At 40.0% G+C, this 26,109-nt stretch overlaps 2 protein-coding genes across 39 annotated transcripts in view; one reads left to right on the plus strand and one right to left on the minus strand.

Annotated features, from left to right (window-relative positions):
* Window positions 1-8,464, minus strand: part of LOC129135347 (uncharacterized) — a 227,666-nt gene extending 219,202 nt beyond the window's left edge. For 23 of the 26 annotated variants that reach the window (XM_063789966.1, XM_063789950.1, XM_063789949.1 and 20 more), the window contains exon 1: window positions 7,520-8,079. In XM_063789966.1, the coding sequence (XP_063646036.1) occupies window positions 7,520-8,079 (560 nt within the window). Of the gene's footprint in view, window positions 1-1,285; window positions 1,309-7,519; window positions 8,080-8,376 lie in introns of those variants that run through there. The other 3 variants (XM_054678372.2, XM_063789970.1, XM_063789971.1) reach the window with 2 other exon arrangements.
* MAP4K3 (mitogen-activated protein kinase kinase kinase kinase 3) overlaps window positions 8,044-26,109 on the plus strand; it is a 187,367-nt gene continuing 169,301 nt past the window's right edge. For 10 of the 13 annotated variants that reach the window (XR_010149572.1, XR_010149573.1, XR_010149574.1 and 7 more), the window contains exon 1: window positions 8,044-8,173. Coding sequence is in view for 7 of the 13 variants with exons in the window: in XM_016948387.3 (XP_016803876.1) it covers window positions 8,078-8,173 (96 nt within the window). In the remaining 6 variants the exon portion in view is untranslated. Of the gene's footprint in view, window positions 8,174-8,555; window positions 9,872-26,109 lie in introns of those variants that run through there. The other 3 variants (XM_016948394.4, XM_063789945.1, XM_063789943.1) reach the window with 2 other exon arrangements.

The following is a 26,109-nucleotide window of genomic DNA, read 5'->3' on the forward strand; positions in this document are numbered from 1 at the left end:
CAGCCCATACGGCCGGTACCTCCCTGGAGGGAAACCTGACTATTCATTCCAATATGTGCCACACAATTCCATTATCACATATCACACTGGGTCCCACCTCTTTGGCCTTTTTTGCTAAATTCCCTTACTTTGCTCACACCCTAAATGTTGGGGTTTTGTAGGAACCCATTTTCTGCCTATTCCATACATTTTCCCTATGAGAATTAATCTCAACCCACAATTTCAAATACTACCATCACTGTATGTTGATATGCACTCCAAATGTTAATTCAGGCCACCATTTTCTCTTACCTATACCATTGCAAAGGTCTCCTGATTATTCTCATATCATGTCTCCAGTCTTGCCACCTGTCTCCAATTCATTTTCCATACTGCAGCTAGTGAAATATTTCCAAGTCACAAATAAGATCTTGTTATTCACATGCCAAAAACTCATCAATAGCTCCCTTTTGTTCTCAGTTAAAAAAAAAAAAAGAGAAAAATCCGAATCATTTAACACAATTTATATGCTCCATCATGGACTGGTTCCTGCTTACCATTCCAGACTCATCTGTTACCGCATTCACCATAAACAGAACTAGGTTTTGTGTGTGTGTGTGGAGTGTACCTTTTTGCCTGGCTAATTTTCTACTTGTCTTTTAAGCATCTGCTGAGATGTTCCTTCCTCTGTGAAGACTTTAAAACCTACAAAGACTACATTGGGTGCTCTCCTAAGTAGTCTCAGAAAGTATATGATAAGGGGCAGGTGGAAGCGGAATGTTGGCTGTGAATCTATGGAGGACAGTGAAACAACATCATTTGGGCATTGGAAATGTAATAAAACAGATAATATTTTACATATCAGAACTTCTCCCAGCAAATATACTGTATGAGATAGAAAGAAATACCTTGATAAACAGATTGGTGTGGGTGACAGTTCTCCCAAGGGAGATGCTAGGCAAACATTCTCAATCCAACCACTCACACTCCCACCCTCCCAGCCAAACCTTGGGCATACAAAAATGTGTGTGGCTATTTTTGTTGATGTCAGTATGGCTGGGAGCAGTATTGACATGGGGTGGACAGGGATATTACGATGCATGGGGATCGTCCCACACAAGGAAAAATTGTTCCACCCAAAATGCTAATAAAACCTCCGTTGAGAAACACTATTGGGGGTATGCAAATCTGAAAACTGAGCCAAATTGCTCAGAATAAGAGTGGTTGAAAGTTGACACGTGAGAACTCCCAGCTCCACCCACAGCAAGGCAGAGCTCTCCCTTTTTTGTAAATAAATATTGAGTACCTGTTTTTTAAAATACTGGTTTAGGCTGGTTACAGTAGTTCATGTCTATAATCTCAGCACTTTGGGAGGCCAGAACAGGAGGATCACATGAGCCCAGGAGTTTGACACCAGCCTGGGAAACATCATGGGACACCATCTCTACAAAAAATAAAGAAAACTTAGTCAGGTGTGGTGTGTGTGCTTGTAGTTCCAGCTACTCAGGAGGCTAAGGTGGGAGGATATCTTGAGCCTGGGAGGCCAAGGCTGCAGTGAGTCATGTTCAAGCCACTGCACTCCAACCTGGGTAACAAAGTGAGACCCTGTCTCAAAAAAAAAAAATTGATTTAAAGAAAATTAAAAAGCATATATTGGTTTGAAAAAGAGCCAAATTATTAGCCCCAGGGGCATCTAATATTTCCTTCTGGCTCTGCTTCCCTGTACCTCTCTGAAGTTTTCACTGAGAACTTCTCTGTATTCTCAATTCAAGTTCAGAGACCATGCCCTATTGCATCATCATAATCTAATATAGTGTTTGACACATGATCAATGCTTGTATTAGTTCATTCTCACACTGCTATGAAGACATACCTGAGACTGAGTAATTTTTAAAGGAGAGATATTTAATTGACTCACAGTTCCCTATGGCTGGGGAGCCTCAGGAAACTTACAATCATGGCAGAAAGGGAAGGAAACATGTCCTTCTGCACATGGCAGCAGGAGAGAGAATGAGAGTGGAGCGAAGGAGAAGTCCCTTATAAAACCATCAGATCTTCTAAGAACTTTATTATCATGAGAATGGCATGGGAGAAACTGGCCCCATGATTCAATTACCTCCCATCAGGTCCCTCCCATCACACGTGGGGATTATGGTAACTATAATTCAAGATGAGATTTGGGTGAGAACACAGCCAAACCATATCAATGCCCAATAAATTTTTCTGAAGTATGACTCCTCAAATCTAAATATTAGCCCTGATATTGTTTCTAAATTTCAGATCCACATTTTTATCACTAATTTTATATTTCCAGTTGAACACTTCAAACTTAGCTACAAAACAGATCATCTACTTTGACCCAGTACAAAAACTCTCTACCAAATTATACCAGTTCCCTTTATCATGGCAAATGCTATCATGACCCTCCCAATTGCCTATACCATAAGCCTGCAAGTCACTAATGTCTCCACCTGCTTCCTCACTTCCCCAAGCCTATGAATTCCATCTCCCAATTATCTCCTGTGTTATTTCTCTCTTCTCCATTCTCAGCACTCCAGACCCTAATTCAGGGTCTCTTATATATGTTATCGTAATTGCTTCCTAAATCATATCTTCATCTCCATCTCCATGACTGTCATCTTTAGAACTGACATTATAAGACTGGCATCTTTAGAATGTCTTTACAACAACCAAAATAGGCCGGGCGCGGTGGCTCATGCCTGTCATCCCAGCACTTTGGGAGGCAGAGGTGGGCGGATCACTTGAGGTTGGGAGTTTGAGACCAGCCTGACCAACATGGAGAAACCCCATCTCTACTAAAAATACAAAATTAGCCAGGCATGGTGGCGCATGCCTGTAATCCCAGCTACTCAGGAGGCTGAGGCAGGAGAATCGCTTGAACCCAGGAGGCGGAGGTTGCGGTGAGCTAAGATTGTGCCATTGCACTCTAGCCTGGGCAACAAGAGCGAAACTCTGTCTCAAATAAAAAAAAAAGAAAGAAAGAAAAAGAAAAAAGAACACTCAAAATAATAATAATTAATATTTTGTGGGGTTACTATAGTGCCAGGCACTACTTTTCCATGTATTTTCTTTTTGATTAATCAAAACAGCTATAGTTTTAAATAACTTCCCAAGGTTTTTCAGTCAGGGAACAGAGATAAGATTTAAACCTAGGTAGCCTGGTTCACAGCTGTACTAGGTAAGGCTGTATAACCTTTTGGAAGTCTCTGCAGCTTAAACATATGATAACCCACCTGAAAACCAGCTCCTCACAAGCCAGTTTCTGACTTTTTTTAAAAAGTATAAATTTTTCTTAAGCATGTTTAAATTTTGTAAGTAAATTTTTCTAGCTGGTCTGTAGTAATCATTTCAAAACATATACATATATCAAAACATCACATTGTACACTGTAAATAATTCAATTTTTATTTGCCCGTTATGCCTCAATTTAAAGCTGGGGAGAAATGAAATACATAAATAATTTTTTTTAAATGATAGAATCTCACTCTGTCACTCAGGCTGGAGTGCAGTGGTGCAATCTCAGCTTACTGCAACCTCCTCCTCCCAGGTTCAAGAGATTCTCATGCCTCAGCCTCCGGAATAACTAGGATTACAGGCACGTGGTACCACTCCCGGCTAAGTTTTGTATTTTTTTTAGTGGAGACAGGGTTTCACCATGTTGGTCAAGCTGGTCTCAAACTCCTGACCCCAGGTGATCCACCCGCCTCGGCCTCCCAAAGTGCTGGGATTAGAGGTGTGAGCCACAGCGCCTGGCCATAAATAAAAATTTTTTAATTAAAAAAAGAAATCTGATTTTTTTAGCTCCATTGCCACCATCTCCCTCTGTCTTCAGAATTTAAGCACAATTGTCTGTTGCATGTGCCATATTATTTCACATACATGTTCTCTGTGTGATTTTCCTCCCCTGGTGGATGACCTGCTTCTGGCATTTTTTTGAGCTAAGGCTTGCTCAGTATCCTGTTTCCAGAGCAGCTAATGTACTGAAAATGTGAGTGGTGGTTATGTTATATGAGGAGGGCTGAGGTTAATAGGCCAAAGAAGGGGCTCCAGTGAGTTGTCAGACAAGAGGTCGAGGATGAAATTGGGAGCCTGTGCAGGGGATCAAGGGGTTCCTAAGCCAGAAACCCATGGGGGATGGGGCAATAGAAGGATGGCCTGGACATGCTGGCAGGTGGGGACTGCTGCCTATCTTGGCCTTTTTGTGTTCCTTGCTGTGTGATGCTTAAACGGGTAGGTGCTTTAAGGCGCTAAGCAGCCAGCCTGGCATGCACCACTTTCCCTTGTCTGTCTATGCATTTTTCAAGGTTCAGCTTTAGGGTTATTCCTTTTTTTTTTTTTTTTTTTTTTTTTTTTTTGAGACGGACTCTTCCTCTGTTGCCCAGGCTGGAGTGCAATGGCGCAGTCTCGGCTCACTGCAACCTCCACCTCCCGGCTCAAGTGATTCTCCTGCCTCAGCCTCCCGAGTAGCTGTGATTACAGGGGACGTGCCACCGCGCCCAGCTAATTTTTGTATTTTTAGTAGAGATGGGGTTTCACCATGTCGGCCAGGCTGGTCTTGAACTCCTGACCTCAGGTGATCCACCCGCCTCGGCCTCCCAAAGTGCTGGGATTACAGGCATGAGCCACTGCGCCCAGCCAAGGGGTCATTCCTAAATCTTCCTCCCGTCTGCATTAATGCCCCTTCTCTGTGCTTCTCACACTATTTATGAGACTGTAAACTCCTTGAGGGCAGGCATTGTGGCTTTTCTTTTCTGTATTCAATACCACCAGAATCTAATAATCATTGCCTCTAAATACATTACAGGGAGGTAGAGGTTGGCTTACCATAAGATAAATTTTTTAAAGTATATTGTATATAAGCAGAGTATAGACTAGTGGCTAAGAATCTAGCCTTGGTGTCATACTGCCTTTGTTCAAATTTCAGCCTTCTGTGTTACCTTGAGCAGTTTAATCTGTCTGTGCCTCATAAAATGGAGATAATATTACTTATGTCATTAGGTTGTTGTGTGAATTAAATGAAATAACACATGAAAAATACTTGGCTCCATTCCTGGTATCTTGTAAGCACTTAGCAATGTTAGAAATTACTACTTTTCTCCTAGTTATTATGATCATTTACTAGCACTGTATCACAACGAGGTGGGTTGTTTTGGGAAGCAATGAGTCACCTTTTATTGAAAGTATTCAAGCAGCAGCAAATCCAGCAGAGATGCTGTAGAAGCAGTTCCTGAGTTAAAAAGATTAGATGACTTCTAAGAATGCTTCTAATCATAGAAGAGGGAAGCTCTTTCTCTGATTCTAGGAAAGTGTGATCATTAGTGTTACTTCTAGCAAAACTGAGGATTGTTAGAACAGGGGAAAAAGGCACTGGAATTGGCCACATGCATATATTACAAAAAACAAAATATTTTCTTTGTGAGCAGTTGTTTTACTTATGTTGTAACCCGCATGGCAAATTGGGCCCTTACATGGAAATTCATCTCTTCTCAAAAGGACTAGCTTGGCCCTGCCAAAATGGAACAGACAAAACTTTAAAGACTGTTCTAGCCCTACTGAAATGTCTTTTCCTTTTGAAAGCAGTCTATTAGTGATGCAAATGCAAAGTTATTTGGACAGACGATAATCTCAGCAAACAAAACACTGAAATCATTAGAACTTTCTTGTGCAGCTTTCAGTCCTGAGAATTTGGCTTTCTGGCACTAAAAAGGCAGAGACCGGGTGCAGTGGCTCATGCCTGTAATCCCACCACTTCAGGAGGCCGAGGCAGGCGGATCACCTGAGGTCGGGAGTTCAAGAGCAGCCTGACCAACAAGGAGAAATCCCATCTCTACTAAAAATACAAAAATTAGCTGGGTGTGGTGTTGCATGCCTGTGATCCCAGCTACTTGGGAGGCTGAGGCAGGAGAATCGCTAGAACCCGGGAGGCAGAGGTTTCGGTGAGCTGAGATTGCACCCTTGCACTCAAGCCTGGACAACTAGAGCGAAACTCCTTCTCAAAAAAAAAAAAAAAAAAAAAAGGCAGAGGAAAAGAGCAGACCTGGCTTCCATTTGGGATAATTTGTCAGGTCTGCTTATCTGAATCCTTGGCTAATTATTCTTGCACTTGGCCTAAAGATGCCAAACAATTCTCCAAATGTGGACAAACTGAAGGAAGGCCTGTAATCTGGGTCCTGGGCAAGTACCTTAAACAAGCAAAAGCAAGACCCTTGGCTATGGAATAACATTTATAGTCAGGAGTTTCTCAAGATACCAGAGCCTGAAGGTAGATCCATCTAGAAGATATTCAGTGATATGCACTCCTAAGGCAATAATTTAAGTGATACTTTCATATTACTGATGCTTTAAAATTTAATAATTAAAAATTACACAACTGAAAGGCTACTTATATAGGTGAAGAGATAACCATTTTCAAACATCAATTTAGTCAACAGATACTCAAAGTAAACAATTTGAGAATTTAGTACATATGCAATTTTCCTATGAGCAAAAGGATTCAAAAGATTTTTTGAAAAAGTATGAAGCAGTTAACTCTAAGTAGTTTGCTCTACTACTAATTTATTATACTTATCCTTAACAGGTTTGATGAGACCTAGTTTCTCAGGAGCCACGAGGTATTAGGGAATATTAGTGGTTAGAAGGTGTGGTGCCTAAGGGGATTAGGAAAGCATTTCTGAAGCAAAACTCCAACGTGGTATTGCCAAAGTGGCCATCACCTAATTGATTAAAGCTCCTGCAAATGTCTATTGGGAAGTTCAATGAGAACAGAAAAATAACCTTCCATTACCCTCAAGCTTTCTTGGGCAAGTATTAACAATCGGAGCTGGAGTCCACATAGCTCAGATGTAAGACGCGCAATCTGGGTCTTAAGCAGGGTGGGGTTTTTGGGTAGGTAAGGTCACAGCTAAAGAGCTTCCGGATCGTCACGTGTTTATATTTCAGGTGCGGTAATAGATCTAGTCCACCCTCCACCCCTTCTTTACAGGGTTGCTTGACAGCCTGCGCAGTCCCCGCCCGTCTTTGATAATCCAACCCTCTTCGAAGAGGGAGGTCAATCACTACTTTAGTTCTGCGCTCTGCCTGCCTCCCACGCGGGATGGTGGGCAGCTGTTCCGCATGTTTTCCTCCCGGAGCTTTCACGCTCTGCCCAATGCACACACCTCCCTCGCGGCCCTCCTGGCCTGCCCTCCTTTGCACCCTGGCAGGCCAACTCCAAGGGTCCGAGTGTCGGTGACAGGGGCAAGCAAGCACAGCTCACTTTTCCTGGGGGTTTTCCTCACGGTGTGTTTAGTGACCCCTCCCCGCAATCCCAGAAAGGCTGCAGCACTCCGTGGTATCCTACATGTAGCTGCTTCTAAAATAATAAAGGCTGGGACATTGGCTGTCTTGGATATTACCACTATGCTACCTGCTTGGAACTGGGACCAGATAGACCAAGGTCCAACTTTGTCGTTAGGGGAATCAGAAACGAAAAGAAGCCACTTTCTGCTAGTCCTAACCCCGGTCCCTGGGCCAGGCAAACCTTTTCAAGCGTCCGGCGGCAGCGGCCGGGCGCGGGTCCGCAGAAAAGCCGAGGCGTTTCGGGTCCCAAGCTGTTCCGCCGCCGGCCCCGGCCTGGCAGGCGCGCGGAGCCGGAACGCGCAAGGGGTCGGGTGCGCGCCAGGCCTGGAGCGCTCCCTCCGGGATCGCGGCTGCGCAGTCGGGCGGGAGTCGGGAAAAGGGGAGGAGGTTGGAGGAGCCGGAGTAAGGGGAGGGGGAGGAGCGGCGAAAGCGGAAGCCATGTTGGAGTTTCACCCCGAGCGAGGGGCTGCGAGGGTTCTCCTCTCCTTGTGGGTGTGACCAGGTTCGGCGCGGCGGCGGGCCGCGGCGGGCCGCGGGGGGCGGGGACGATTGGCCGCTTGTCGTCGTCCGCAGCGGCGTGAGGGGAGCGGCGGCGGCGGCGGCGGCCGCAGCGTGGAGCCGGGTGATTGTGACCGCCGGGGGAGCCGGGAGCCGGCCGCGGCGCCCTCTCTCCGTGTGGCCCCCTGAGCGGCCCCCCTCCCCTGCCCGGGAGGGAGGCGGGGGGCACCTGGGGCCCGCCATGAACCCCGGCTTCGATTTGTCCCGCCGGAACCCGCAGGAGGACTTCGAGCTGATTCAGCGCATCGGCAGCGGCACCTACGGCGACGTCTACAAGGTAAAGGCAGGGGCCGCGCGCCGCCGAGGCCGTGGGATCCCGACCCGCAGCCAAGCCTGGGCGTCCGAGCCCTTGCCGCCTGTCCTCGGGAGACGCTGGCGCCAGGGAGCAGTCGGGGAGGAGGAGCTGCGGACGCCAAGGGCTCTGCTGCCTTGGTGAACAAAGGGCCAAATGTTTAACCCCGAGACCTCCCCAGCCCTTACCTGAGCCCCCCGGTGGACATGATTTTTGCCACCTCCCTTCTTGCGCGCATTTCCAGGGAAGGGCAGAACGAGAGCGGGCCACATTGCTCATCCATAGTGCAGAGAAGGTCTGGGCGTTTGTTGCGTTGGCAGGGTCAGCGCGACGAACCGGACAGCAGGGGTCTGGCGTTGTCAAACCTGCCTGCTTCACGCCAACCTGGGATCGTCCGCTCTAGGTTGGGAGCTGCTGCCCACCAGGCCTCGGTGGTAGTTATTATACTATGCTGAGCGACCTCCATCTTCCATCGACAGCTCTCAGCCTTTAGCGCCTTATTCATCCCCCTGTCAGTTTCTTTTAATTTTCCAGAGTAATGACTTTTTTTTTTTTTTTGGAAAGAGCAACTTTGTTTTCTGTAAGTCGAATTGGACTGCGATGCCATTTAAACTTGTTTTTTAAAAAAGTGACTTGAATACTTAGGGAAGGTACTGGTTTGACAAGGTTAGAATTCAAAGTCCATTAGCGGTACAGCATTCCTGTTGTAGAGGGACCACTTCTAAATGTGGGAAGATAAATCACTCTTCCCTGGCCAACTCAACTCTTGGCCTCGCAGTTACTGCCAAGAAGAGAGGAGGTTGTTGCCAAATGTGGCAGCAGTCTTGATTTAGTTGTGTATCTTCTTACTGGTAACTGAAGTTGAACTCCTCCAGTTTCACATAACACCTGAGGATGCACAAAGAAACTTAATTTTGCATTGGAAAGTTTAGTCTTAACTTTATTTTGCCCATGTTTAAGCAGGTTTTTACTCTTCAGTGTAATGCCTGTGGTAACTTACATATTTAATACAGTGCAGCCAATGTTCTGCTTTAGTCTCATTTTCTGGATGATCTGCTTTTCACCATCGTGGATCTCATCACTTTTCCTACTATGCAATATAGATATATTGAGCCCACCTACAATGTATGAGATACTTGGCAAGTAAGCACTTTGGGTTGTAGCAGTAAACGATAGACTTGGTTCCAAATCTTCCTAAGTGTTTCTATTTTTTTGGACAAGGACAGTATTAAATAGCCATTTAAATAATTATTGCAGTTTTATTTTGTGATGCAGAAAAGAGTATTAGGATCAGGGTTATGAGAGCATGTAATAGGAGGACCTGATCCTGTTTAGGGTATCAGACGCTCATCGCCTTTCAGCTGAGATCTCAGAGATGATTGGGCGTTGCTTAGGGTACTGGGGAGAGGGGATTACGCCAGATAGGGGAGCATGATATGTGAAGGCTCTGAGGCCCGATGTGAAAGAAGGCCTGTGTAGCCTGAGCAGCCAGAGCGGGAGGGTGGCCCTAGATCTTGCAGGCCTCTTAGTTCTCATTAGGAGATCGGACTTGTTTAGGACAATGGGGAACTATTGCAGGCTTTTAAGCAGAGGAGTGACATTAGATTTAGGTTTTTAAAAGAGCTCCCTACTACAGCATGAAGAGTGGAATGGAGCAGTTGGGAGGCCACTGTGATAGTCTAGGTAAGAATAATGGTGTTAAGGAATATGGTGATGACTGTGAAAGTAGAAGTGGATGGATGCAAGTCACTTATGACTGGTTGGGGGAGTTCGCTTATATTGCGATGAAAAGTTAACTAAAACTCGATGAATGTATACGTTTTAGGTGGCAGGGTATACAGTGAATTTTTTTACAGGACTAATTGGCTGTGTACTTGCTATATTAAAAAGAACAGTTAGTAGTTAAGCCACATGATTAAAAAGCAAAAAAAAATTATGGCCTGTAATTTCCTGAGTGTAATAGAGGTATACTAAGTTGGTTAATCTTGTCATTCGTTTAAAATAATGATAATACTAGCTGATGTTTATGGAATGCTTGTTACTTGCCAGGCACTATAAGATTTTTCTAATTAATCCTAACAGCAACCCTGTGAGATAGGTGCTATTGTTAACCCCATTTTGCAGTTGAATAAACTGAGGCACAAGGAGATTAACTTGCCAAAGTTGGTAGGTGGCAAAGCCAAAATTTGAACCAATTAGGGACTGTATTCTTAACCAATTGGCAGTACTGCCTCTCTAAAGATAGGAGATGGGCAGACAATGTATTACATTTCCAGTGGAGAAACTGAGGCACACATTTAGTTTAGCATTTGAGTTGTAGCCACACTCTGACTCAGTGTAGATCTTTAAGTAGCAGTTGGAATACCTAATTCCTGCTGTGCCACAAGGTCTCACTGTTTATGTAGTCTGCCAAGTGGATATCAGATAATAGATGCTTGGTCCCTGCCTGCCAGACTCTTCCAATACCAGTGACCAAAGCAGAGAAACTTCATGTGGTTCTTGACATCATGTACCCCTGCCTGCCAAACTCTTGTTTGTGTTTTTGTCTATAATCAAGTTTATTCTATAAAGTTACATATTTTTGTTATTTGTTTTGCTGTTTTAGTTTTTTCTTATTTATACAAATTAATTGTGCTAGAGAGAAGTACATTTTGTTTTCAAAAGCCAATATATATAATTTGTTCCTGAATTTGTCAGCATTTACATGCTAAAAATGGAATGATTGGATTAAATAAATAAGAGATCCGATTATAGTCATTCTTGGAAGGTTGGTGGAGATTTTTATTTTGAAAATGGTTTCCTACTCAATGTAATAACATATTTATTGTACTTAAGGTGGCGTGGTTTAGTTCCAAAGCACTGAACAAGGATGTGGACAATCTGGGATTTATTAGCTATGTGACCTTGTGAAATCAACCTCTCAGAGCTGTTTTGTTGTGGAGATATTATTACCATCATATGCCCTTCTTCTTTTGGTATTGACTAAATGACTCAAATTTTACTTAGTAAGTAAGTTATCTTTATTTTTTTCAGGCCAATGCATATATACATTTTATCTGCACTGTCTAAAGTCGTATCTTGTAAGTGTCATGTAACTCTGCAGGCTTTATCTGTCATGAAGTGCCTGCAGCTTGGGTTACCTAGGGACCTAGGAGCTGGCAACTGAAGCTCTTTAGTTGGGCCTCAGGAGGCCCATGGAGTGCTCTGAAATTAATAGGCTTAATGTTGTATGTATTTGTGTTTTTCTGTGGAGATGGGTTATAGCATTCATTGCATTCTTAAAGAGCTTCATGATCCAAAAAAATGAAAAAATGATCCATAGGTTTGCCATTCAAAAAAGTTTTCTTGGAGAAATTAGGTAGTTATAATAGATAATAATATGATTTTCACATGCATTGTGCCATCTTTTGTCAGGCAGTTTTCCAGTTTAATTTTTATTATTCCTACCCTTTAAGTCTTGATGTCCTTATGTTTTTCTAGATTTTTTGCTAGAAAGAAGCAGGAGATAGTAAAGCTGGAGATAGGATAAGGCAAAAGAAGTTTTGAAAGAATAGTCTTAATATGGTTTCTGAGGAAGTATCTTACCTAGTCTTATGGTTTTAGTCTGGTCCCTGTGAACGATTCCTAGCCTGTGTATCCAAGACTGGATACACAAAGACTCCAGGCTGTAAGCCTTAGAGTCATCTTTAGTGACTTCTGGACTGGGCTTCTTAGGCATTAGCTACATTCTGTACACAGGCATTTTCCAAAGTGTGGTTGGGGTGCTTCAGGAAAAGCCATACCATGAGTAGGTTAAAGACTGAGAAGTCCTATGGTAAAGAAACCTGGTAAACTTTGCTTAACCTAGCAAACTCCAAACTTACTTGACTATTAGATTCTTTTTCTCTGTAATACATATTGCTTGTCCTTAGTACTAGTGTCTTGTAGAACATGCTTAGGAAACGTTGATATTGATTTTTTTTCATCTTTGTGTGTTTGGAAGCCATTCCCTCTGAAGCACGGGCTGCCGTGTTGCTAAGCTTCCAGGTAAGATTCACATCGTAGTCTGTGTAAATAGATTTAAAGTGTCTGTGAAAGCTGGCAGGAAAAAAGGTGAGGATTGGGCAGTAAAATAAGGAAACCAATTTATATGCATTTAGATAATTATGTGTTTGTTTGTAATTATGCATCTTTCAAGGTGTTCTATTTAATATCATCGTAGACTAATTCTTCCATTATAATCAGCATTTGTGAGAACCTTTCTGGAAAACTCAATTCTTAAACCTAACGGATAGGGAATATGAAGACCTTAAGCATTTAGAAAAGAACATTTGAAGGAAGCTCAAACATTGTTATTTGGAGTTATGCTCACTTTTATTTACTTCCATTTAGGATAGACTCTAATAGACTCTAGAGAGACCAGAAGAAATGGCCCTAAACTTCAGAAAGATCATTTGAAGTTGAATAAGGTAGAATTTCCCATCATCAGTTGCTATTTGAGATGAAAAGTGACAGTGAAACAGGTAGCGAGGTAATTTTTCTAGAGTGTTTGAAAAACAAACAGGTTTTCTGACTTTGATGCAGATCTGATTACCTAAAGGAAGTACTTACCTCCAACCTTTGATCTGTATGTGTATTTATTGGTGAAACGTATCTAATGCATCATTTTGTATTAAGAATGAATAGTAAGTTCTCTCACGAGAGTCCGTTGAACAGCCATCATACATTGAACAGCTGTAATATGAGAGGAAATGTGTTAGGAACTGTGAGTAGAGTAGCAGAAATGACAAGGCTTGGTACTTGGTATTTACAGGAACATAAAATGTGTACCTGCTATTAGCTGTCATAGTTTGAGATCAGAACCTTTTGGTTTCCTCATTTATATCATATTAAATCTCTTGCTGGCTGAGAGACTCTCTAGATACTCCATAATTGCACAACCGACCTCTGTAGCACAGCATAGTGATTTGAGAACAGGGTTCTGGAGCCAGGCTGCCTAGTTTCACCACCCACTAGCTTTGTCCTTAGGCCAATTACTTAATCCCTCTCTGTGTGTCTCAGTTTCCTCAGCTGTAAAATGGAGATGCTTAGAAAAGTGCTTGGGACAGTACCTGACACAAAAAAGTGTGGTCATTGTTAATTGCTGTTAGTGTCTAGAAGTATTTATTATTATGTATTTCTCCTCCTACTGTCCTTCTAACCTACTGCATTCCTCATGCTTTGCCTCAGGGTTTTCAGCTTGCTGTCTCTGCCTAAAATCCACCCCTCCCCACCAATATCTGTTTGGCTTGCTTCTTCGTTTAAAGTCTCAGCTCAAATGTCATCTTTTAATGAGCCTGCTCGTTTCCACCCTACAAAAAACAGCACTTCTCCCACCACTTTCAGGGATACAATTCAGGGATGGATCCAGGTTTTACGGGACCTGAAGTTGATGCAGTTTTGGGGACCCTCATTAAGAAAACAAAGCTAGAATATAAAAAGGTATGAAAGTGAATCTTTAGAATGAGAAAAGATATCCCAACAAAATACTGTAACCTTAGGTCCCTTTCTTCTGAGACTTTCTTAGGCATTTAATCACAAATGCTCACAAAAAAATGCTTTCTGATGACTCCCTGGCTCCCTGTCTCCACCTGGAATACTCTACATGTCCCAGCACTCTCAGCACTCAAAGAGGACCATGCAAGTGAAGGGGCCTGAACTTTAAGTTTTGTTAGCTTCACAAAAAATTCAGTTGGACTCTTTACTTAATTTTTAATTATGGCATGTATCACCACATGTTTATTTGTTTATAGCCTGTCTCTTCCCCCTAGAGTATATAAATCCAGGAAACTGGTGATTTTGCTTTGTTCATTGCTGTATCCCCAGAGCCTAGAAGAGTAGCTGACCCATATTAGGTTCTTAATAAATATTTATGGAATGAATAAATGAACCAACATGAGAGGAACAAACCATGGCTACATGCCTTTAGAGGAAGGAGATCATTATTTCTGACTGGGAGAAATCACAGCAGGCCTTGCAGAGGAGGTGGCATTGGGCTTGACTTAGAGTTCTGGCAATAGTGGGTACAGAATGAGTTAAATGTAATGGGTTATTATTAGGTCTTAAATCTAAAATCAGTAGGGTTAATGTATCTTTGGCATATTAAGCAATGTTCATAATTGTTATATGCATATGAAGATACTCCGTCATTTTGAACTAAAGACCCCTAGTGACTGACTAGTGAATACAGCAGTAGGCTATCACATATGACTTTTATTTTGTTTTTTTTAAAATACGATTAAATTGGGCTTTTAGGAAGAGGACTTTGTTCACCAATACAAAAAAAACCTTCGATTGAAGAGATGAAATCATGTTTCTTTTTTAATTTTTATTTATTTTTTCATACCACCTTTATATGTACAAAAATCATATTTCTTTTCTGCTTTAGGTTTTTTTTAGTCTTTTTTTGTTCTGGAAGATGCCACATTTCTGAGTTCTAACTGCCTTGACCTGATTATAGGTTTGGTTTCCTAATGTAATAATGTACTGCCTACCTTAGCCCTTAAACTCTGTAGAATAATTTTAGATTTGACCATAAATTTACATATGTTGAAATAAGACACTTATTTTGTTTGTTTAAGCTCTTAGAAATTTGAGATTGTAAAAATTCTTTCTGTATAAAGGATCATCTACCTTACCTTGCTCAAAGAATCTCCTCTTCATTGCCTGTATGCTAACCTACCTACACCGTGATAGTAAGGCCTCCCCAGCCATGTGGAACTGTGAGTCAATTAAACCTCTTTCCTTTATAAATTACCCAGTCTTGTGTATGTCTTTATTAGCAGCATGAGAACAGATTAATACATGCCCCTTCCCAGCCAGTCATAAATACCACCCACCCACAATTATTGTTCTCCTTTCGGTCACCATGAAAGCTCTTTTAGAACTTTGTATAAATGAATCATGAGTGAATTGCCTCAGCAATTTTGATGAAAATCAGTTGACAGTACACATGTGAGTATATCTGGACTCTTGTTCTTTTGAGCTGTATGTCTATACTTTCACCAATACCTCACTGTCTTGTTTACTGTAGCTTTATCAAAAGTCTTGAAATTAGGCAGAGTGAGTCCTCCAATTCTGTTCTACCTTTTCAAAATGGTTTTATCTATTCTAGGTCCTTTGCTTTTCCATACAAATTTTTGAATCAGCTTTTCAAGTTAAATATAAAAGCCTACTGGAATTTTGTCTTAACTTTAAATTTTGAGATACATAATTCTAAATTCATTGCAAAAAGAGGAAAAGAGGTCTCATGTACCCAACACCCAGCTTCCCCCAATGGTGATATCTTTACATACCTATAGTGCATTATCAAAACGAGGAAATTAGTTGGCACAATACAGTTAACTAAGCTTTAGTCAGATTTCACCAGTTTTTGTATGCATTCATTTTTTATATCTTTGTATATAATTTTGTGATATTTTATATAGACAGCCTGCTGGGATTGTGTGGGATCTGTCACTCAGTTAGTGGAGAATTGAGATCTTAAAAACATTGAGTCTTCTGATCTATGAATATGATATACCTTTACATTTATTTAGATGATCTTTATCTCATCAATATGTTGCTTTATTTTAATTAATTAATGTTATCCCTGGCTTTTCCTACTAATATTGCAGTGAAACATAATTGTGGAAAACTTCTCCAGGATTGCGTAGTAATTATAATGTGAGCCGTATTTTCAGTTTTCATTAAAATTCTCATTGTACTAGTAGTTTCTGACTTCCTTTGGCTTAGTCTTGTTCATTTTTAACCCTGAGCATATGGACTCCTTTTTTTTTTTATTATTTTTATTTTTTTCGAGACTCTGCTCTATCGCCCAGGCTGGAGTGCAGTGGCGCTATTTCGGCTCGCTGCAACCTCCGCCTCCTGGGTTCAAGCAATTCTGCCTCAGCCTCCCGAGTAGCTGGGATTATAGGCATGTGCCACCATGCCGGGCTAATTTTTGTATTCTTAGTAGAGATGGGATTTCACCATGTTGGCCAGGCTGGTCTCAAACTCTTGACCTCGTGATCCGCCCGCCTCAGCCTCCCAAGGTGCTGGGATTACAGGTGTGAGCCACTGCACCCGGCCCATGGACTCCTTTTAATAAAAATTGGCAAAAATGAAAGGGAAACAGGCAAAATGACTATTTAAAAAGATATCCATTTTTTCTATGTATCCAAAGATTTTTTTTTTGAGGCAGAGTTTTGCTCTTTCTCTTGTTGCCCAGGTTGGAGTGTGATGGCGTGATCTCAGCTCACTGCAACCTCTGCCTTCCGGGTTCAAGCAGTTCTCCTGCCTCAGCCTCCCGAGTAGCTGGGATTACAGGCACCCGTCACCACGCCCAGCTAATTTTTTGTATTATTTTAGTAGAGACGGAGTTTCGCCATGTTGGCCAGGCTGGTCTCGAACTCCTGACCTCAGGTGATCACCTGCCTCAGCCTCCCAAAGTGCTGGGATTACAGGTGTGAGCCACTGTGCCGGCTGCAAAGATTATAACAAATACCTTATAAAACTTGGTTTACTTTTATATATGAGATGTGTGTGTTTCTGTGTATTTTGCAAAACTCACAGCTTTTGAGCTTATTAAAGGAAAATACACTTAAAGTTTACTTCATCCTTAAGTGAAAAATAACACTGCTAGGTTGTTTAGGAGATCCTAAAGAAAATTCTTACCCTGAGGAACTTAAACCCTGATATAAGGAAACAAAATCTGCATGTATGGAACATCTAAGGAACATGCCTAAGGCACTATTTTAACAATTAGAAGAAAACAATAAAACTATATGAATACTGTAGGAATTTTAATTTAAGGGAAAAATAAGTTGACTTCCTGAAAGAGTGAATCTTGACCTGGGACTTGAAGAAAAGTTGTATTTGCGATTGTGGAGAACTGTGAAGTCATACCAAAAGAGTAAATATGGGTTAAAAATACTGCTGTAGAACCTAAGTGGGCAAAGAAGTAATAAGACAACTATTCTAAGGAGACATATTGGGAAATGTGGTAGATAATGTTTCACGTATATAAGATACAGATAAATGAATGCCAGTTGAAGAATTTAGAACTCACTTGACCTACAATGTAGTATTTTTCAAATTCATTAGGGCCACTCTTTTCTCTAACGTGCTTGAGTAGCTATTTAGATGGTATTCAATAAGTTTTATTTCTTCCCTTTCATCTCTATTGATTTAGAAGTTAAAAGATTTTACTTTTATGCTTTTGGTGGTTACCGTTAAAATTGCAACTTGTGTAATTAGTCTGAAGTTAACTGATCTTTCTCTGTTCTCTTTCTGGTCAGTATGTGGATTTTAGAAGGCTTAATTTCATTCACTACCTTACTGTTTTGTGTTGTCTCTTACTTTGGTTCTACTGTTCTTAAATGTCCCAGTTTAGTTTTTATTATTGTTTTATACAGACAGTGCTTCTTTACATTTACGTGTAGGAGTTTTCAATTTCTTTGCTCACTGTTTCTTCTTGGCCTTATATTCCTTCATTCTGGGTTCAGATTTCTTTAATCTTGAAGCTGTATTTGATAGGATTTTTTTTCTTTCTTTTAACTTTACTTTTTTAAGTGAGGAACTGTATAAGGTAAACTCAGTCTTCCTCCTCCCCCTCCTCATTGTCTTTATTTTGTCTTTACTTTTAAATCATAGTTTAGTGGGGTATAGAACTCTAAATTAATGGTTGTTTTTTTGTCAGCACTTTGAAGATCTTTTGTTGTCTTCTGGTTACCTGTTGTGCTGTGGAGAAGTCTGTTGTCAATATAATTATTGTTGCTTGTAGCTAATCTTACTTTTTCTTTCCTCCCTGTTTGACTTTTAAGATTTTTTTCTTTGATTCTGGTGTGTACAGTTTCACAATGTTATGTGTGGATTTTAATAAAAATATTTACTGTTTTTCTTTAATCTGAAGAGTAGCATATTTCCTCAGTCCTGGAAAATTGTAAACTGCAATATCTTTGATACCTTTCTTCCCCTATCTCTTTCTTGTTTCTCTTTAGAGCTCGTGTTGTATTCTTTAACTTTGTTATAGTTCTCCATGACTTCTCATGATTTTTCTCTTTATTCTGTGTCATGTATTATGGTTCTTATCTTTATTATCTTTAATTATGTCTGTCTAATCTGCTGTTTGAAACTTTCATTTTTTAAAAAAAGTTTGCTTTTTAAAAAATAATTTCAATTCACAGGATAATTGCAAAGAATGAGAGAATAATAAAAATAAAATAACTCTCATACATCCTTTCCAAGATTCACCGATGGCTAATACTTTACCACATTTATTCTCTGTATATATACATATTTTTTTTTTCTGAACCATTTGAGAGTAAGTTGCAGACATCAAACTCCTTTACCCATAAACACTTTGATGTGTATTCTCAAAATGAAAGACATTTACTTAAACTGCAATAAATTATCAAAATCAGGAAATTTAAATATTAAGACAATACTATTATTTGATCTACAGACCTTATTGAAATTTCAGGAGTCCCAGTAATGTCTATTATAGCATTTTCCCCCCAACTCCAGAAATCCAGGGGAATCATATGCTATTTTTAGTTTCTAAGACTCTTCAGTCTCTTAACCTAGAAGAGTTTTTCAGCCTTTGTCTTTTAGACACCAACATTTTTGAGTAGTACACCCATTTATTTTGTAGAATGCCCCTCATTTGTTTAAATTCATGTTACACATTTTTTGACAGAAATTTATAGTGATGTGTATCCTCAGTGAATCGTATCAGGAAGAACATGATGTTGATTAGTCCCCTTATTAATGTTGACTTTGGTTATTTGGTTAAGGTGGGTGTGCCAAGTTTCTTCACTATCAGATTATCTCTTCCTTTTCTAATTAATAATATTAGAAAGATTATGGGGAGATACTTTGAGACTATATAATATTTTGTTCCTCATCAAACCTATACCCACTAATTTTAATATGCAAGATGATTTGTACTTGAATTATTACTATAATGGTTCCCAAATAATGATTTTCTAACTCCGTTAATTTCTTCTACATGTATTGGTTGACATTCTACTGTGAAGAACTATTTTTGTTTATTTTTTGGCTCATGGATTCTTCTTTTATTCATTGGGTTTTGATTCATCACTTTTATTTTGGTGCTCAAACAATTTCAGATTTGACCAGTTGGATTTTATCTTAGCTAGGACTGCCATAACAACATACCACAGACCAGGTGGCTTAAATGACAGAAATTAATTTTCTCACAGTTCTGGAGGCTAGACATTCAAGATCAAGATGCCAGGTTTCTAGTGATGCTCTCTTTCTGGCTTGTAGATGGCCTTCTTACAGAGAGAGAGGGCATACTTTCTGGTGTCTCTTCTCATAAGGGCACTTATCCCATCCTGAGGCCTTCCCTACCTCAGGAACTCATCTAAACCCAGTTATCTCCTAAAAGCCCCATCTCCAGATGCTGCCACATTGAGGGTTAGGTCTTCAACTTGTGGATTTTAGAGGGACACAGTTCAGTCCATAGCAGATTGCATTCCTTTTAACATTTTATTAATTATATTTCTAGATCTGTGTTATTCTTTTTCAAGTCTTTGTATTCTTGTTGCATACTTAATTGTTCTTAGTGCTTTCGGATTAGTCTATAATTTCAAATTTTGGAGGATTTCATCTTGCAGTTTGTTGCTTTGTTTCATGCTGACTCATGCCTGTGAATTTCTATGTTAATTTTGAATTCATCTACTTTTTTTCTGTAAGAATCTTTGTGGTTTAAATTGACGGCTGAGTGGAGGGGCTGGTGGGGTGGTGGGGAGTGGGTGGGAGACTGTGGCTGTCCTTCCAAAACAGTTTTGCTTTTGTTTCTTCCAGTAACCTCATGAGTCTTTTTGGTCTCGGATTTTTATTTTAATTTCTCAGTTTGGGATTCCCCACATCTTATAGATAATACAAACTTGAACCCTAAATCAAAAGAGCAATGACTCTTGGATTTGAATTCTTGGAGGACTGTTTTTCTTCTACCCAAACACAGACTTTGTTGTTATCCTCTTGTGCTTGTAGGTAACTTTTTTTTTTTTTTTTTTTTTTTTTTTTTTTGAGTCAGGTTATAACTCTGTCACCCAGGCTGGTGTGCACTGGCACAATCAAGGCTCACTGCAGCCTCGACCTTCTGGGCTCAAGTGATTCTCTCACCTCAGCTTCCCAAGGTAGCTGGGACTACAGGTGTCCACCACCTTGCCCACCTAATATTTGTATTTTTTGTATAGACAAGGTCTCACTATGTTGCCTTGGCTGGTATCAGACTCCTGGGCTCAGGCAATCCTCCCACCTCAACCTCCCAAAGTGCTGGGATTACAGGCTTGAGCCACTGCGCCTGGCCTAACCCTTTTTTTAAAAAATTGCTTTTGCTTTACTGAAGGCACAGTCCCTTCCAGAGTCCTAGCATTATTCAGGGGTCTCCGTTCCAATGTGCTGTTTTGAGTGGGCCCACGACTGTTCACCTGTACTCAGATGGTTTTAAAATCCCCAAGCACCTAGATTGCAGAGATCCACTAGACTTCCTTCCTCCATCCCCTCCCACCTTGATTCTAATTCGCCTCCCCCTGTTGGTGGAAATCTCAATTCTGGTTTTCCACTTTCCATCTTAATTCAGTGTGATACATTTGTTAAAATTGATGAACCAGGCCGGGCGCGATGGCTCACGCCTGTAATCCCAGCACTTTGGGAGGCCGAGGCGGGTGGATCACCTGAGGTCAGGAGTTCGAGACCAGCCTGGCCAACATGGTGAAACCCTGTCTCTACAAAAAATATAAAAACTAGCTGGGTGTGGTGGCACACATCTGTAATCCCAGCTACTCGGGAGGCTGAGGCAGGAGAATCGCTTGAACCTGGGAGGCAGAGGTTGCAGTGAGCTGAGATCGTGCCACTGCACTCCAGCCTGGGCAGCAGAGCGAGACTCTGTCTCAAAAAAAAAAATTGATGAACCAATACTGATACATTATTATTATGTTAATTAAAGTTCATAGTTTACATACATTAGGCATCACTCTGTGTTGCACATTTTCTGTGCTTTTGACAAATGTTTCCATCAGCCTTAAAAATTCCATTTTCTATCTATTCATCTTCCGTTCTCCTCTGCCCAACTCCAGGCAGCCACTGATCTTTTTACTGTCTCTATAGTTTTGTCTTTTCCAGAATGTCATATAATTGGAATCATACAATATGTAGCCTTTTCAGACTGTCTTCTTTCCCTTAGCAATATGCATTTAAGTTTCTTCCATAACTTTTTGTGGCTCAATACCTCATTTTTTAAAAATTACTGAATAATATCTCATTGTATGTTTATACCACAGTTTATTCATTCACCTATTGAAGAACATCTTGGTTGTTTGCAGGTTTTGGCAATTATGAATAAAGCAGCTATAAATATCCATGTGTAGGTTTTTATATGGACATAAATTTTCAGCTCATTTGGGCAAATACCAAAGAGTGTGATTGCTGGATTGTGTGGTAAGACTGCTTTTAGCTTTGTAAGAAACTGCCAAAATGCCTCCCAAAGTGACTGTAGCACTTTGCATTTCTAACAGCAATGAATGAGAGTTCCTGTTGCTCCACATCCCCACCAGCATTTGGTGGTGTAGTGTTTTGAATTTTGGCTATTCTAATAGGTGTGTAGTGCTACCGCATTGTTTTAATTTGCAGTCCCTAATGGTATATGATGTTGGTCATCTTTTCCTATGCATATTTGCTATCTGTATATATTTTTTGGTAGGGTGTCTGTTAAGATTTTTTCCCTTTTTAAAATAGGATTTTTTTTTATTGTTGAATTTAAAGAGTTCTTTGTATATTTTGGATACATGTCCTCTATCAGATATATGTTATGCAGTATTTTTTCCCAATGTGTGGCTTGTCTTTTCATTCTTTTAACAATGTCTTTTGCAGAGCAGAAGTTTTTAATTTTAATGATGTCCAGCTTATCAGTTTTTTCTTTCATGAGTCATGCCTTTGGTGTTGTATCTAAAAACTCAATGCTAGACCATGGTCACCTAGATTTTCTTGTATGTTATCTTCTAGAAGTTTTATGTTTTGCATTTTACATTTATGTCTGTGATCCATTTTGAGGTAATTTTTGTAAAAGATGTGAGGTCCATGTCTAGATTTTTATATTTTATTTTATTTTGTTTTGCACGTCGATGTACAGTTGTTCCAGTACTATTTGTTGAAAAGACCGTCCTTTTCCCATTGGATCGCCTTTGCTTCTTTGTGAAAGATTAGTTGAATATATTTGTGTGGGTCTGTTTCTGGACTCTTGTGTTACTTTTCTATAGCTTCTATTAGAAAGTACCACAGACTAGGTGGCTTATACAGTGGAAATTTATTTTCTCGGTTCTGGAGGCTAGAAGTCTGAGATCAAGGTCTCAATAGGTTTGGTTCTTGTGAGGCCTCACTCTTTGGCTTATAGTTGGCTGTTTTCTCTTGATGTCAATACATGGTCTTTCCTCTGTTTCCAAACATGAGGAGTTTGGGGTTGTAATTTGGAGTCAGATATATAGCAGAGAACTAGGGGAGATAAGGACTGGGAGAAGACTATTGAGTCTAGTTAGGAGGGTATAATTGCTGTTCAGAAAGAGTAGTTGGTAAAGCATCCTAATTACAAATGATTGAGAAGGCAGGAGGAAATGGTGACATTGTCTGTGGTCTCTTTTCAAGGAGTTTGATCATGCTACTTTCTTTTAGTACCATATCATTTTTATCTTAGTGTTTTTCTCAGGAGTATTTATTGAGCACCCATGCTGAGCTGTGTACCATGGCTGACAGAGGATGAACAGAATGTAATCCCTCTTCTCAAGTTGGTGGCAGACTAGATACGGGAATAGTATGGAGTAATTATAGCGTTAAGTAATATGGGGTATTTTGTGATTAAGTATTATGTAATTCCCAATAAAAGTTCAGAAGATCAGAAAAATTGCAGCCCATGGCCAAATAAAGGCTTTTTAGAAGAGATAGAATGAAAGTTTGGCTTTAATGTATTGTTTAGATTTAAATGGATAAAGTGAAAGGGCACTGTAGTTGAGGTGAATATCGAAGAATGAAGTCCTGGTAGGGGGAGGAATAAGCAAGAAGAGATCACGCAGGAAACGGGCCAAACTACATCAAATGATTTGTATTGGAGAATAATAGAGAACATTAGATATTAATAACAATAGTTATAATCATAGCAGATGCCATTTATAGAGTATATACTATGTACTAGGCCTTATTTTATTTAAGTGCTTTATAGGTATTCTCATTTTAATTCTCTTCACAACCTTATGAGGTAGGTATTGTTGTTATTTCCATTTTACAGATACAGAAACTGAGACACAAAAAGAAAGGTCAAGAATAGGCCCAGGTCAGGTGCAGTGGCTCACCTCTGGAATACCAGCACTTTGGGAGGCCCAGGTGGGTGGATCGCTTGAAACCAGGAATTCAAGACCAGGGTGGGCAACATGGCAAAACCCTGTCTCTACAAAAAAAAAAAAAAATGCCCAAGTCAATACATCTAGTAAGTAGTAAGTGGTGAAACCAGGATTGAATTCAGGCAGTCTTACTTCCAGAACCCATGCCTTTGTAGTCACTGTGTTGTTCTGTAGAGAGGTAGGTGAGACCAGAATATGTCTTGAGAAACTGTCTCCAGGTTATAAATTAAATGTGATAGAAATAAGGGAAGCAATTTGAGGTGTTTGATGAACCGAAGAGTAGATAGTGAGCTACTTGATGGCAGGGACCACTTCTTATCTTAGTCCTGTGAGAGATGGATGTGGTGGAGAGTGGACAGTTAATCCTCAATCTGATATTTCAGATTATGTGGAAGATGGTGTACCAGTTAGGAGTGAATGGAAATGATATGAATTAGATTAATGACAGGGGAAATTGGGGGCATAGATGACCTGGAGAGATGGGAAAGTTGAGTGAAGCAAGATGTGGAGTTAGATTTTGGACAGATTGATTGAGGTGTAATGTCTATAGACTAGCAGATTTGAAGGAACCCTTAGGGAAATATCGTCAGGAGGGATAGTGGACACCTGAGAATAAGAATTCTTCAATGATGGGAGTGTCAAGGAAAGAGACATCTTTTGCTTGAGTTTTCAAAGGAATAATAGCTCTTAACTTCTTCTTCACTTTTAATATTTGAGAAATTCATGGCGGCCGGGCATGATGTCTCATGCTTGTAATTCCAACACTTCAGGATGCTGAGGTGGGAGGATTGCTTGAGGCCAGGAGTTCGAGACCAGCCTGGACAACATAGCTAGACCTCATCTCTTAAAAAAAAAAAAAAAGCCAGGCATGGTGGCACATGCTTGTAGTCCTAGCTACTTGGGAGGCTGAAGCAGGAACATCACTTGAGCCCAGGAGTTCAAGGCTGCTGTAAGCTATGATTGCAGTACTGCACTCCAGCCTAGGCAACACAGTGAGACTGTCTCTAAACAAAAAACAAAATTAAAAAAAATATGGAATTCATGATTCATGACTTCAGTTTTTCCTTTGAATAGTGATATTTGAGCAAATAAATGAAATAAAATATAAAACACCTATTCTGTAAGTGCACGTGTATATGGAAGTTATGGTCTTTAGTTTTAAGTATTATAAGTTACTAAATATTTCCCAGTTGAAATAAGTTAAGAATAATGGAGTAAATAAGAGTAGTGAAAGATTGATTACCCATGATTGTTTAGCGTTTGCTTTCAACACCTGTGTGTCCTTAAAAGCCCTTTTTGGATTCCTGTATTCCTTTCAGTGCCTCAGAGGAATAGGTGACTTAGAATCTCTCTCTGACCCTAGGCCAGGGGGTTCATACTCCTCTTCCTCCATTTCATTCTCAGGAGGTGACACAGTGGAAAGAAGAGACCATTGAAAGTGCTGAGTGATAGGAAACTCAGATGGGATATGTCATTACTAAAACTTTTTCATCTTTCTGTTTCCATGCCTTGCTTTTGCCTGTCCCCATCCTGTGCTCCACCATCTTCTCTCCCGTCAGTAAAACCACAAACTCCAAATCTTCAAAAAGCATTGAGCAGAGAATATAAAGCCTTTTGCAGAAACAGTCCACACACAGTTATGTTTACTTTTTGAATGCCATTCAGCCTGAAGAAGTTAGTCATTTTTATTTCATAATCATTGTGTTGATATTTTTCTTCTGGGGTCTCTTATTTCTGGTTAGTGCTGTGATGTTAATTCACCAATACTACTAGGATCTGCTAATCATAGATGTTTTTATTTGGAATGTTGAGATTTTATTTCCTCCAGTAAACTGTGTTCACATGAGGTTTGACAAACTTTTTTTCTTTCAAAAACCAAAATTGGAGGTTTCTGTTAATTACTGGGCAGAGCTGCTATTTTTATAGTAGGTCTGTATTGTTTGTGTTGAGTTTCTTTAGCTGTTTCTATCGCGCTATGATGCAATATTTGAATTAAAATGTAGAGAATATTTCTATAAGGTAATATTGCTTTTATAGAAAATAATATAAAAAGGTGAAATTTAAATAAACTGCTTTATAAGATTTTAGACAATGTATTTTTAAAATATAATTTAACTTATTTTGGTGGGCTTTAGAAGAAAAATCTGTAAACTAAACTTATTTTGTCTGGCAGTAAAGGGATCTAGTTTTTTTTTTAACACTATTGTTTGCAGAAAGTATTCACTTATTAATACATGATAAAATTAGTTGTTTTGGATGAGAAATACCTTTTTGTTTAAACTTATCTTTTTAAGTTCATACTATTTAAAACATTATTTAAAATATTTCACTTACTATGTAAGATTTTTTAAAAATAAACTTTATTTTAGAATATTTTTGGATTTACAAAAAGTTACAAAGACTCCTAACCCAGTTTCGTTTTTTGTTAACATGTTACCATGGTACATTTGGCACAACTGAGGACCAGTATCAGAACATGACTGTTAACTAAGCTCCACCGTCTAT

Source organism: Pan troglodytes, chromosome 12 (genome assembly GCF_028858775.2).
Source record: "Pan troglodytes isolate AG18354 chromosome 12, NHGRI_mPanTro3-v2.0_pri, whole genome shotgun sequence".
NCBI lineage: Eukaryota > Metazoa > Chordata > Mammalia > Primates > Hominidae > Pan > Pan troglodytes.